Below are 13,921 nucleotides of genomic sequence, written 5' to 3'. Positions count from 1 at the left end.
AAGTCAAGTAGATACCAACAGAGAAAATCAAAGCAGAGAATCCGGATCCGAATCTAACGGGATCTATTATGTGCATTCAAACTAACAAAAATACATAAGGACTCCAATAAATAAATGCAGTGCACATATTAATTGAGAAAACTTTGCAATTTTGACTCTGGGCCCATTTCAGACCAAATTATACCTACCATTTGTTTTATTTCAATACAGACAGATATTATCAATTAAATTACCGATTGGATTGCAATTGTCAGTCTGACGACTACATCAGCCACTTAGGTAGTGCTAGACTTTAGGGTCTTATGGCCTTGAGTGTGCTAAACCCTAAACCCTACATTCTGGCTAAGAGCTTTACTCTAGTTGGTCATATGGCCCCTAAACTGGAGAATAAACATTACAAGCTACAAATTCTCATTACTTGCACTGTATACATAAATACTAAACCCGAAACTCACTTAAAACTATTTTAGAATGGGAACCTGGGCTAACTGTTGAAGTTGATGAACAACATGAGACATCCTTGGGCGCATTGATGGCACATGTTGCGTACAAGCATAAACAAGGTCCACCACCTTTTGAATCACACCGGCCTCCGGGATATCCGGAGAAGAAGGGGTTATATGAGGATCCAGGAGATCTAGGTAGCGATGAGCCTGCACCAGAGGCGTTGCCCACTCAAAAATACTCTGCCAACCGACTGGATCAACAGCCTGCGCAGGTCTACGCCCACTCACAATTTCAAGCAGCAGCACACCAAAACTATAAACATCACTCTTTGTTGTAAGCTCATTTCTGTAGACAAATTCTGGAGCCAGGTATCCATATGTGCCACCAGCCATCACTGTCCTCTCATGCATCACTTCATACGGCACAAACTTTGAGAGACCAACCCCCATTAGATGTGCTCCAAAATCTTCATCAAGCAGTACATTACTGGCACGGATATCACGATGCACAACATGTGGCTTCACTTTGTCATGCAGGAACCTGTTTTAACATATTAACAGGTGAAACACCAATTAAACACAATTCATTGTTCACCATTCAAATCCTGTCCAGACATGAAGCCACACAGTTACAAGCGAAAGCATCATAAAAATTAACAGAAGGACCTCTACAAGAACAAAAACAACGGATGAAACCATTACAATCATAACAATGATGTCCAGCAGGACCAACTTGAAGATCAGTTTGTTCCTGGTCTTTCCAAATTTGGGCACACAAATTCTGGCCAAAAAATTAGAGCCTTGGGAACAAACCTTTCATAATGTATTGTTTTTCTTCCAAAACGCCTCTTATCATACAAAATTTAACACATGCTCATCTGAGATATTTATGATACAGGTCAAATATAATATCAAAGTAAGCAGCTTTAAGAAAATTGTCTATGGTGTGTACAAAGTGATTTGAGAACACATTAACCATAAGAACTACGGTAACAGGCATAAAGAGGAGACTTGCCTTCAGAAATGTTGCTAACAAGGTCAATTGGACAGTGGTAAATTTAGTGAGGACTGAAATGTTCATAATTATTAGAAATGAAACTATCATATTTTTTTAAAGAACAAGGAAAAAAGCACCCATTGGAAAAATCCACTGAAGCAAGAATCAGTCTCAGATTATAGATGTTTGGTTTTACCTAATAAGACTACAAGGGAAAGTGTTGTATAACTTACGCAATTCCTCGTGCAAGAGTTGTTGCAATTTTCATTCTCATTCCCCAATCTAAGCTCCGACCACCCCTAGGTATGTGGTGCAGCCATTTATCTAAGGGCCCGTTAATGATGAACTCATAAACTATGTAGCGATCACCATGATCATAACAGCAGCCTTTCACAGCCACCAAATTTGGATGGTGAAGCTTTGCAACTCTTCCAATTTCAGAGTAAAACTCCTTTTTCCTTTGAAAACTAGATCTCTTCAACCTCTTAACTGCCACCCTTGAACCATCAGGAAGAAGCCCACTGTATGTTCCTCCTGTCTTGGCATCTCCCAGAAGACGGTTTCCTTCACTAAAGTTCTTTGTAATTGACCTTAGTTCCTCTTTCATGAAGACTTTCCATGATGGAGGGACTAATGCAGTAGCTGCTGGATTAGAAAGTCTGCGGGAACGTCTGCGCTTCCTGCTTCGCTTGTATGCAAGAAGCCAAATAACTACAGCTAATGTTGTGAAGAGAATCAATCCACTTACAACTCCAAGGATGATAAGATATTCTCTGTGGCAATGCATGTGGTAACATCTGTTCCCTGAAAGAAACAGGGACAACATTAAAATTAGCTGGATAGGCAATGCAAGATTGAAGTGCACAATGAATTGGATGTTACAGAATATATACCTAAATCAACCATGCATATAAAACCATGAGACATGTTGCATCTTTCAACCAAGAGGGATGCGGATCCATTAGTAACCAATATACATACATCAATAGAACTATTGGTGTGACAAGAGATGTTACTGCAAATGGATTGAAGGGGTTCCCCAGGAAAGAGAGACTCATTCCAATATGAAGTATTATCGGACCAATTCCAACCAAGACCAATAGTAGAGTTGACACCTCTTCCCCCTACCCAGCAGCCACTGATGGTTTCAGCACATAGATTCTGAGCAAAGGCCAGTTCTTGAGATGTTTTGAATGCTGCTAAGTTTCCATTATAACTTTTACAACGGGTTTCTGACTCATTCCAAGGTTGGCGGCTGGTCATATAACCAAAGCACTTCCGCTTATTGGGTCCAAGAATCCAACCACTGGGGCATGGTGCTGTTAAAAAAGAATTACAATTACAATGTTAACATAATAGCTCGATTACAAACTGATATAGAACGCAATCTATATTATCAACACACACATTACCAGCATGCTGTAAAAAATAAGACACATTAAATCAGCTTATGAGGGAACAGCATATTCACACCTTTTAATTGCATGATATAAACGTACACTATCAGTTTCAGGAGCATTATGATTATTCTTTTCAACAGAAAAATTATATGTGTGTTCCGGTGCCTTCCATAGCTAAGCTGAACTTCTATATCATAAGTATCCTCTATAGCAGTTTTATGCATTTCAGACCTCAGCCATCACAGTACCAAGTGTTCTATATAGGTAACATAACTTGCTCTTAATTCTTGCTAACGGGCGAAGAAAATGACGTGCTTTTTTCATCAGTAAAAGCAATGAAGCATAATCAGCTAGCACCAGACGTCTGAAATGTTTTTGTTTCTGTGATCCAATAACTTTTGTTCAGCACAAAAGACCTTGAAAACATTTTGAAGGCAAGGGCAACGGATAACTAGAGTCTACTTGCTCTTGGTTTTTTATTGGGAGCTGTATTAGGATGTTTTTGGATGGAAAAAACAAACTTGAAATTGAGATAAAAGTCAGGATTTCTGAAATAACATATACTAATTAGTAATTTCCTTGTTTGGGGTCATAAGAAAATCAATATTCACATTAAAAAGAAACTTGGGAGTTTGGGAGTCATAAATCCAAACTTAAGATTACACCAAAATAGGTGCCATTTCTAAATTCTCAAAATTATGAGAGATTTTGAGAAATAAAGCTACAACAACCACCATCACCATCACCGCTGTCATCACTTTGTCATTGCCATTACCACCACCATCCTACCTCCACAATCATTGGTGCCATTGCCGCTGCCGTCACCATCATCATTGGCACTGACACCTCCACCACACTACTACCATCGCCACCTCACTCCAACCCCCCTCTCTGCCTCTAGCACTGCCACCAGCAGCAGCACCACCACTCCCATCTTTATTGCTATCACCAGCATCACTCCCGCCTCTGTTGCCACCACCATTTCCACAACTGTCACCAGCACTCATTTACATATATTGATACCTCCATAAAGGTAACCTTCAAATTCTGTTATGCTTAACAGGTAAGCAAAAGAAGAAAGTTCATAAATCCTAAAAATAAATTCCATCTTTTTTAGATTCCATCGTCCTGAATTCCCTTAGTACTCTTAAACTCCCTCATCCAAACACATCGTTAGAATTCGGAGAGATGCATTTTTATTTTTAATGGTGATAAAATTTATAAAAACCCACACACAGAGAGCACCCCTTAACGCTTAACCTAGGATTCATATTATTAAGAAATTCCACAAAGAGAGAGATGCAAACAACTCAAACAAAGCACTTATCAAAAGACATTGGTGAAGACATTTAAAAGAAGAAAAAAAAAAAAAACAGATTAAGGAAGCTTCCAATGGTAAAGAAACTTTAAAATAATTAGGATAAACCAAAAAAGTGGCTTTCAAAAAATAATTAGGATGGCTCAACAAAAAATTTAGCACTTAAAAGTTAAAAGGGTTACTCACACCTTTATTTTCTTCAGTTCCAGTAGCAACCAATTGCCTATGAATCGACTCATTATATACCTAACGAATGAGAACGAGGCATCAATAAATGGATCCACAATGTAAATCATCTTAACTCTGCAAGTTGAAAAAATGAAAAATTAAACTACATGGTTCATCATAATTTCTTACCCTATGTGAAGCGCATCCACCGAACAGAAGGCAAACAATCAGAGGCATAAGCAATTGCAGAGCACCCAGATTCCCCTCCATGAGAACCTTGCCACAAACCCTAGAAAGCAAAAATGTATACAAGTGAAATTTCAATTGTTAGCATTACACCTTTTCAGCCTGCAAGCGAACTATCTCAATAATTCGATCTGTAGTCATTTTAACTCTACCGCCATTTCAGACCACCAACCTCTCACTTCAGATGGTCACCCCAACAGAGCAGGAAGGAAGTCCTTGTTCATATGCAAAAGTGCAACTTGGCACCAAACCACTCTGCGAGCCTCTCTCCCACTCTTTGTTTCTCTGAATCCCTCTCTCTCTCGCTCACGCTCAGTGGTCCTCTCTCTCGCTCATTTCTGTCAGAGTGTCTTCCCCTTCTAATTTGATATATTTTTTTTCCCTTCTAATTTCACTTATTTTCCCTTTCTAATTTGACTTTTTTTTTTCTTTTAAAAACCTTCTAATTTCTGAAAAATGCTAGCAACATTCTCTTTAAGCTTCTCTTTTAAATCTTCTGCATCCTGATCTCTTGGACCCCTGTAGTCCAAGAGATTTATGGTCACTCACCGTTGGATGTAAATTCAACGGTTCACTCATTTATGACTTGAATCGGGGAATAATCATTTATGTCATATTGCATTTATATATATCATTTTGAACCATTGGATTAATATCCAACGGTGGGTGACCACAATCTCTTGGACTCCTGTGGTCCAAGAGATCGGGACTGGCATTCTTCTTATGACATGTTTCACTTTCTTTGCACTTAAAACAATACCATTAATGTGTCATACAAACTAATTTATACTTTCCAAGATTTCACTCCCCCTTCTTTCCCCTCGCTCTTCCTTTCTTCTCTTATTTTCTTTCCTCTTTTTTTCAACGTGTGTTTTGCTAAGCAATGAGAATTGGATGGCTTCCAACATCATCATTAAACTTTTCGAATATTATCCAACATCATCGTTAAGTTTTTTGAATATTAGTTCCTTTTTTTATAAAAGCAAATTTAGGTTTTAGCTACAAAAAAATTTTCACTTTTGAAAAGACAAAAAAACCTTTCAACTTTCAAAACAAAGACATGCAAATGTAAATGATTCCTTAGAAAATCCAAAAATAAATAAGGACAATTTTATCTATTTTGATTTCTTTTAAAAAATTTATCTCTCCTTTAGTCTTTTTCAAAATCCCCAATTTTATGTGAAGTCCACCACTTTCTTTACAATAGTATGAAGTATATTGATGGACTGACTGGGTTAAATATGCAAAGAAACAACATATATATTGAAGAAACCAAAAAAGAAAAAGAAAGGTAGGTGAACTTTGACTTGGTAGGTGAAGTAGAAGAATCGAATCTATATACATAAGAACAGAGAAATTAGAAGAAGACGACGAAAAAGAGAGAAGAAATGGGGGGAGGAATATACGGGGCAGTGATGGAGGAGATTACGTTGTACACGGGACTTTCACCGGCGGCCTTCTTCACAATCGCAGGGATGATGGTTGTGGTTTACAGAATTGTCAGCGCAATGTTTGTGGGGCCCGAAGACTACAACAAGCCTCCCATGGCGGCGAGCATCGGCACCGATTCCAATTTGGTTAACAAGTACTTGAATCTCAACCAAACTACCACTACAACTCCGACGCAAATGGGAGACATGACGGAGCAACAATTGAGAGGCTTTGATGGTTCTGATCCCAATAAGCCTCTGCTCATGGCCATCAGAGCTCAGATCTATGACGTCTCTTCCTCCAGGTAGTTTGCCGGATTTTCCACTTTTGTTTATGTCATTTTAATTGTGGCAATTAGACCCATGTAGTTTGATTTTCTTACAATTTAAAAACAAGTCATAATTTTCGTCTAATTTAAGTGATGGAGTAAATACGTGTCGCTGATGGAGTATTTTGAACGGAATTTTGGATAGAAATTGCAATGTTTACTGGCGAACTGGCATAATTCACGCCGCACATGTTGCTAATTTTATTTTTCAAGTTAGGTTTTGTGGTTTATTTTTGAAATTATTGGACTGAGTGAGTTTTGTGGCCCTTACAACATGCAGGAATTTTTATGGTCCTGGGGGACCGTACGCAATGTTTGCTGGAAGAGATGCTAGCAGAGCTTTAGCTCTTCTGTCCTTCAAACCCCAAGACATAAATGGCAACATTGAAGGTCTTGGTCCCGATGAACTTGAGATTTTACAGGACTGGGAAGATAAATTCATTGAAAAATATCCCAATGTTGGGAAGCTTGTAGCAGAGCCAACAAAGACTGAGCAAACTGAAGCTCAACAGCAATGAATTGGGCAAGAACAATAGAGAGGGGAGGAGATGAGAGAAGAGGCTAATCTGTTGGTATCTAAATCTTTATTTCTTCTGAATCTTAACTTTGCGGTTGTTTGTTGCTATTATTGTTCATGTAAATATGGTAGGTAATTAGAGCATCTTTAACCGATATGTTAAATTGCGACGTTGATATAAAATAAAGACTCCACTCCCTTCACAGTGGTCAGCCCTTCCATCCCATATTTTTTTATTTATTTTAACTTAATGTAATTTTTTGTGACATCTGAGATCCAGAGCCACCAAAACTCTACAATCAAATGAAGTCTACTCATTTCTAGAATCAAAGCAACATGCAGAGTTCTTCATTTGAAAAGGATCTGAGAAAAACAACCTGGGAACCCCAATTGCAATTATAAAGCCAAAAAATTACTGGTTTGGTAGCTCAACGTTTGGCTCATTCCATTAATCATAACATTGCCAATAAGAATTTTACTTGAAATATTCCTGATACAAAAGCTAAAAGGGAATATAGCCCAGCTCACAACACTTCAGCTACCTGCTATGCAGACATTCATTTCCCCCATCTGACTAAAAAAAAACAAAACTAGAGGCTATTAATTCAGACTTACTAGATAACTCCAACCTCAGCTTACTGCCTCCTTAGTGAGTTCATCAGAAGGCACTTGCCCAAAAGTTGATTCTGCCAACACAATATCCTTTCCAACAATCCGACCGTCACCGCATTTCCAATCTCCACGACATCCGGCAAGCTTATTACAGACCCAACCTCTCATGTTAGCAACTGAAGCCACTAAACATTCCATCAGATTTCATTTTCCTCACTTTTCCAGAACCAGAGCATCACTAGAAATAGGAACAGTTTCCATACTCTAGGGCATCAACAAATAAGCTCCTTCAGAATTATCTTCTTCTGATTACATGGTCAACAGACTAACTTCAATACCAGTATTGTTGAAACTTCCTTTGCTGAAGGAAACATATTTTCAAGGCACCACCTCAGCGGAATCTGATGAAAAATTCCCAGGGCCTGTTACTAGCTTGAGCATGTGTTCTATCCATTTCTTTTCTCTGTAACATTTGATCAATAAGCTCAAATTTTCATCCACCTCAAACATCTTTCAATATCCCTTCTTTTGCTATATCACTGGTACACCAATCCTCACACAAATGTAATAACATTATAAACAGATTATGCCATCACAATAAAATAAAACACGAGCAGCAGCAAGAAATGGAATCATCAGAATAGATTTAACCTCCCAATGATTAAAAACAAATAAAAAAATTGAAGGCTTCACTTCACAGCTAAATTTAAATTCTTAGCAAGAGCCCACCAAATCCTTCTCCTTCTAGCAGATAATCAACCGGCAAATACCGAAATCCGATCCTCCGCACTAACCATTTTTTCTTGTCCAGTACCCTTAAATATACACATCACTACATAAGCATATGAAAACGACTACAACCCAACCTTTATCCACAAATTCAAGAGAGTAAAACAAAAGGGTTAATCAGAAAGAAACTAGATAAAAATAAACCAACTCTGATAATCACAAGAAAACCACTAACGCGGGTCAGTTGGAACAGTCAGGCTCACGGTTTGCTCCCATGTGGTCTGAGGTTCAAAAGCACCCAAAGCTACGTATCTAGCAATTTTCTAGTGTTTCCTGCCTCCCAAAAGATTGTAGGGCTTGGCGGGGGGCCCAGTTTCAAACCTGAGTCCGCAATGCGGATTGGTGGATTCCTGGTTATATTACAAATTTGTTTTTTTTTTTTAAAAACTAGGTTTTCCTGGATCTAAGAGAATCCATCTCAGATTATCTTGAGAAATAGGCCTCCTCGACCTGTTTCCTTCTTCTTCAGGAACAAACCAAAATCCAAATAATCAGAAACCATCATAACAGGCAAAAAAAGAAAAAAGAAAATCAGAATGTAACATAGAGAGGCTTTAAGGAAAAGAAGAGAGATTAAGGAAGACACAGATCCTTGTCTGTTAAAAAATGAAAAGTAAGAGAACAAAGCTTTCCTTTTGTGCCAAAATAGAAAGAAGGGTTGAGAATAACATTTAATAAAAATAAATTTACATTGAACACCTTCTCAATAAAAACTCAATATTCAAAACTCCAACTAAAAGTATTTATACAACTAGATTTATTTTTCTTTTGTTTTATGTATAATACTTTAACATTTTAAGTTATTTTACCAAAATAACTCTGCTTATCACTTACATGCAAGGGACATGTTAATGTGCTTGTGTGGATGTGTGAGTTTATTGATGCATCAAGAAATTTTTATGACACATAACTTGAATAACATGACAATTGAAGAATTCCAATCATTGTAATATATGTCCACATGAACAAAGTGCATTATTCTTCAGAAAGAGAAAAAAATAAACACCGAGAAAGAAATACTGAGTTAAGTATAGACAGATTATACAAATACTTTAAAAGCAACATACTCCATCTTCAAAAACCAGTAAGAGCTCTTTGCTTTTAACTGGACAAAAAAGGACTCTATTTCATACATAAATATAGCAATTTTAATATACTTACAATAAAATGTAATGGAATGATTACTGTGGTTGTGTGAATGTGTGTGTATACATCAGGAAAATATCTATAATACATAACCTGAATACATGATACTTAAAATGTTCCATTTATTGTAACTATTTTTTATGTACATGAACAAATATATTATTGTTTCAGAAGGAAAAAACAATAACGAATCAAGCACAGATAGATTATACAAATACTTATAAAGCGACATACTCTGTCCTCATAAACTAATGAGAACTTTTTGCTTTTATCTGCAGACAAATGTGGTGATTTGACCAAGAGGACTTCTAAGTACAATAAGAAGAAGGCAAACTAGGTTTAATGGCCACCTCCTACGGCTTCTCTTTACGTACTTTGGATCTTTCAAGGGATCTCATTGTTTCTTCAAATGATTTCTGAATGAAAATGAAAGCTTGTCAGTGAAACAATCTTGGAGAACATTCATTCTGCATTATATCCCTGGTATGATTTCAAAATCACCAAGTAAAACATTCCCCAATAAGTATTTAAAGTTCAGTAACGAAAAAAAAACCTCCAGTAGGCATCGAGATTGTGCATGCCTCTAGATTTACTTTTTGAATTTGCATTTCATATTAATAATCAAAAGTGCGCAAAAAGCACGCCATATGACAGTTATCAAACTCGCTATGGTTTCTAGGAAGGATTTATATAGCTTGCACCGTGAAGGGTCCCTTCTTTTGTTCATTCAGGTAAGCCAAATGAATCAGCGAACAATGGTTGAAATTAGGATCAAGATTGGTCTTAGGTTCGGTTTCTATAAATCATATTACACACCACATGTCCCCACCCAGAAGATTGTATGACCCAAAGTAGTGAAAGCATGGATTTAAAAAACAAAACCCTGGAGAGAGGAATTCCAGGGTGAAAGGGAAAAAAAAAAAAAAAAAGAGCAACGTACCTCGGAATTATGCATCTTCCATAGAGCATCCCAGCCCCTATTAACAACGACCACGCCTCCTAAGAAAGCCCTGCATAAAATTCATCTACCAATGAAAAATTTCCAGAGAGCAAACGTACCAAAAATCTTACATATAAGAAGATTTGGGTATTGTTAAAAGTGCTGACATGTTTGCATCATTAGCTAATAGGTATGTTTTTCTTATAGCATTCATCATTGCAATTAGCACAAAATTGAAACTAACTAAAAAAAATATATATCTTGGAAAAAAAAAGCTAGAAAAGAAAATACCAGGCCAAATAGCAGTGAGTCAACATCTAAAACCCATGATCACAAATTGACACAAATTACAATCTAAATTCCATAACAACTGAACAAATGAGATATCTTTGCAACAAGTTTACCAGTCAAAGAAATCAAAATGAACAAAAACCAACCATGTATATTCATACATTTCTCAATTGCAACCATCAATTCACTCATAAAAATTAACCACGGAAAATACACAACAATACCCTGCAACGGAGAGATTCAGAAGAAACGCTCGCGTCGTGACGTAGCGAAGCACATTCTCAAACGCAGAGGAAGCTCCAGAGCCTCCAGAGGAGGCTCTTCTGTACTTGCCTCCATAATTGGTAGCACTATAACCATAACCATAACCATGGCCGTAATTACTAGTATTTGCATTGTAATTGTGGGAGCGAGAGCTCCGGAAATTATAGTCGGCGCGCTTGCGATCGTCGATGAGGACCTGGTAGGCCTCGGAGACCTGTTTGAATCTGAGGGTGGTGCTCTCCCTCACGGCCTTGGGGGAGTGGGAGTGCTTGTCTGGGTGCAGCTTCACCGCCAGTTTCCTGAACGCTTCCTTGATTTCTTCTTTGCTCGCGCTCCTTGGCAACCCCAGAACCTTGTAGTGGTCCATTGGTTTTGGAATTTGATGATTTTCAATCGATGTTTTGTTTGTGATTGTTTAATTTTCTGTTGGCATGGCCATGGAATTGGAGAGAAGGAGTGAGTTCAGAGGGGTTTATCAATTCAATTCGTTTGGGTAAATATATGGTAAATTCAACCTCGTGGCAGCGCCATAGCCGCTTCCTTTTTTGCCATGGTTTTGCAGTTTGCTTGCAATTCATTTTCAGGAAAAATGGGGCAAGCAAATTTCGCTCGTCTCCTAATTTTGCCCAAATTTTCAATTTAGCCCCTGTTGTTTTGGAAGCTTCTATAGTGAGTGGGAAGTTATAAGGGGTGTTTTTGAGGGGTATGTAAGAGCTGTTGGATTTCATCCAACGGTGAGTTTTTAAAAGAGGGTGCATGTAGAATCGGGTTGAAATCTAACCCGTTAGAAACCCAACTTCAGTTGTTCCCCTCTTTCCCTCTCTGTGAAAAACTGAAGAACACAATCCTCTCTTTTTGAATGTAAAGCAAACCCACAATTAGAAGGATCCAAATCTCCCAAAACTTATAGTCACTCGATTGTCATTAGCTCGTTGGGAGGCCTGCGATCTATGGTATCCTGGGTATTACGAAGAATGGCTCTTACCTAGCTGTTGCCCTGTTTTGATTCTATGGCTCAAGTGAAAACCCCTTCTCTTTTTCATTCAGCTGACAAGATTCCAGATGAAAGCAAAGTAGCATATCTCTTTTTGTAGCTAGAAGCCGCAGCAGCAGTTGTTCCTCGATTTTGGTAGAGATGGAGTCTCAAATACCAAAGAGTCTTCTCTAATGTCCACCACATTCTTTCCAGCTGACTGACTTCAGAGGTCCCGATTGATTTTGAGAGGTAAGTTCACTTGTTAGATTGATTTTATTGGGTTTGGTTTATTTTTTGTGAGGGTGGGAAATTCGTCATTTGTGGCATCAATAATGCGTCATTTTTGGAATCAATAATGTGTCATTTCCTTATGAATATTCAATATACTTAGTTCATTGTTGTTGGTCGGGGTGGAAAATTATGAAATGTAGGTAAAAGAACCTAAACTTAGGCTTAATGACATTAGGAGTAAGCATTTGGAGAGGATATTGGGTGAAGTTCTGTAATTGGTGGTTTGAATTACATTTGTGTTCTTAGTTGAACATGTTGGTTCTAATGTTATTTTTTTCAGATTATTTCACAAGAGATGACGTAACTATTATTAAATTTTGCTTGCGTTTTGTGTAATCGGAAGTTAGGCTATGCGTATTTTGTGTCAATTTGGGCAATGTTTTGTGTAAGTGGAATGCATTGATATGTTGTGATGCAGTAATGACTGATTAATGAATGAATAATTGCTATGCAGTAATATAGAAGTGGATCAATAATATACGTAGATAAAATGTCTGGGGGCTCAGAGAGTGATGAATGTGCAACAGCTAATGGGAGGGTTTATATTCCTAAAGTAAGAAATGAGGAAACACCAGCAGTTGGGATGAAGTTTGACTCGCTTGACCTCGTTTACAATTTCTATAATAGATATGCATTCTTAGCTGGCTTTGGTATTCGACTTCATTCCAGCTTTTGGGGGAAAAATAAGAAAGAGATTTTGAGGAAAGAATTTGTATGTTGCAAACAAGGTGCATACAGGAGGGATGAAACTCAGGAGAGAAAAAGACAACGGGGAATAAGTAGATGCAATTGCAAAGCTAAGATTGTGGTTGTGAAGACAAATGGGAGCAAGAAGTATACCATATCTCTTTTTGCAGAGGGACACAATCATAAGATGACACCCTCAGAAAGAATGCATTTATTGAGATCACACCGTCATATTTCAGATTCTACAAAAGTACTCACAAAACAGTTGGGTTCAGTTAATATTCCCATTCATCAGAAGGTAAGTATTTTTGAGGTGCAATCCGGAGGAATGGATAAAATCGGTTTTATCAAAAAAGATATCTACAATCTTGAATGTAGTGTGAATGGGAAGCTGAGGAACCACGATGTTGAACTAGTGACCGAGTATTTTATGGCTGAACAGAAAAAAAAAATGAGGCTTTTTATTTCAAGATTGAGGGAGATGGCCATGACAGGTTTAGTCGATGTTTTTGGGCAGATGCAACTTCTAGACGGGCGTATGGGTTTTATGGAGATGTTGTTGTATTCGATACCACATTCAACACGAATCGATACGACTTGACATTTGCACCAATGTTGGGAGTTAATAACCATGGTCAGACAATTGTTTTAGCATGCGCATTTTTGAGCAAGGAAACGACTGAGTCGTTTGTTTGGATGTTTGAGGAGTTTAAGAAAGCCATGCCAGGTGGGGAACCTAAAACGATCATTACAGATCAAGATGTGGCAATGGCCATAGCGATTTCAATAGCCTTCCCGACTACATTTCATCGACTTTGCATATGGCACATCACATCAAAGTTCTCTGTTAAGTTACCACGTGACGCTTATAATGAGTATTGGCGTGAATTTCAGAAAGCCATATGGGATACTGACAATAAGGATGAGTTTGATGCAAAATGGAATATTGTGGTTACAAAGGCTGGTTTGACTGACCATCCATGGCTAAGTTCAATGTTTGATTTAAGGGAATCTTGGGTTCCAGCCTACGCACGACAATTTTTTGCCACTGGAATGTCAAGCAGCCAAAGAGCG

The 13,921-nt window shown here is 37.9% G+C and overlaps 3 protein-coding genes across 4 annotated transcripts; 1 reads left to right on the top strand and 2 right to left on the bottom strand.

The window, feature by feature from the left end:
• Positions 1-107: 107 nt before the first annotated feature.
• LOC117633576 (C-type lectin receptor-like tyrosine-protein kinase At1g52310) lies at positions 108-4,924 on the bottom strand. 2 transcript variants are annotated; one of them, XM_034367230.1, is made up of 6 exons: positions 4,748-4,924; positions 4,519-4,618; positions 4,350-4,407; positions 2,337-2,762; positions 1,677-2,247; positions 108-987 (listed from the first exon to the last, which is right to left on the bottom strand). In XM_034367230.1, exons 2-6 carry the CDS (start codon positions 4,597-4,599, stop codon positions 462-464), a joined length of 1,662 nt encoding a protein of 553 aa, XP_034223121.1. In that variant the 5' UTR covers positions 4,600-4,618; positions 4,748-4,924; the 3' UTR covers positions 108-461. The 2 variants fall into 2 exon arrangements, with proteins under 2 accessions (XP_034223121.1, XP_034223120.1); XM_034367229.1 differs by having other exon boundaries at positions 4,519-4,924.
• Positions 4,925-5,819: 895 nt separating this feature from the next.
• Positions 5,820-7,077, top strand: LOC117633575 (probable steroid-binding protein 3). Its single transcript, XM_034367228.1, has 2 exons — positions 5,820-6,310; positions 6,615-7,077. The coding sequence occupies exons 1-2, from the start codon at positions 5,964-5,966 to the stop codon at positions 6,850-6,852; spliced, it is 585 nt and encodes a 194-aa protein (XP_034223119.1). The 5' UTR covers positions 5,820-5,963; the 3' UTR covers positions 6,853-7,077.
• Positions 7,078-7,299: 222 nt separating this feature from the next.
• LOC117633574 (chaperone protein dnaJ 72) lies at positions 7,300-11,549 on the bottom strand. Its single transcript, XM_034367227.1, has 3 exons — positions 10,854-11,549; positions 10,339-10,408; positions 7,300-9,814 (listed from the first exon to the last, which is right to left on the bottom strand). The coding sequence occupies exons 1-3, from the start codon at positions 11,258-11,260 to the stop codon at positions 9,752-9,754; spliced, it is 540 nt and encodes a 179-aa protein (XP_034223118.1). The 5' UTR covers positions 11,261-11,549; the 3' UTR covers positions 7,300-9,751.
• Positions 11,550-13,921: the final 2,372 nt, after the last annotated feature.

The sequence above is a fragment of the Prunus dulcis genome, chromosome 7, assembly GCF_902201215.1.
Source record: "Prunus dulcis chromosome 7, ALMONDv2, whole genome shotgun sequence".
Classification (NCBI taxonomy): domain Eukaryota; kingdom Viridiplantae; phylum Streptophyta; class Magnoliopsida; order Rosales; family Rosaceae; genus Prunus; species Prunus dulcis.
Note: the sequence above shows the minus strand (reverse complement) of the source record. Positions and strands in the feature narration are given on the sequence as shown.

Bases quoted from the DNA above. Each gene is read 5' to 3' on its own strand.
- LOC117633576 (XM_034367229.1), bottom strand. From the start codon at position 4,599: ATGGAGGGGAATCTGGGTGCTCTGCAATTGCTTATGCCTCTGATTGTT. The intron at 2,248-2,336 runs GTATATATTCTG...TGTTTCTTTCAG, and splicing joins TATATGCATGGTTGATTTAG to GGAACAGATGTTACCACATG. The intron at 988-1,676 runs GTAAGTTATACA...ATGTTAAAACAG, and splicing joins ACTCTTGCACGAGGAATTGC to GTTCCTGCATGACAAAGTGA.
- LOC117633575 (XM_034367228.1), top strand. From the start codon at position 5,964: ATGGGGGGAGGAATATACGGGGCAGTGATGGAGGAGATTACGTTGTAC. The intron at 6,311-6,614 runs GTAGTTTGCCGG...TACAACATGCAG, and splicing joins TATGACGTCTCTTCCTCCAG to GAATTTTTATGGTCCTGGGG.
- LOC117633574 (XM_034367227.1), bottom strand. From the start codon at position 11,260: ATGGACCACTACAAGGTTCTGGGGTTGCCAAGGAGCGCGAGCAAAGAA. The intron at 10,409-10,853 runs GTATTGTTGTGT...AATTTTATGCAG, and splicing joins CTGAATCTCTCCGTTGCAGG to GGCTTTCTTAGGAGGCGTGG. The intron at 9,815-10,338 runs GTACGTTGCTCT...ATTTTCATTCAG, and splicing joins GGAAGATGCATAATTCCGAG to AAATCATTTGAAGAAACAAT.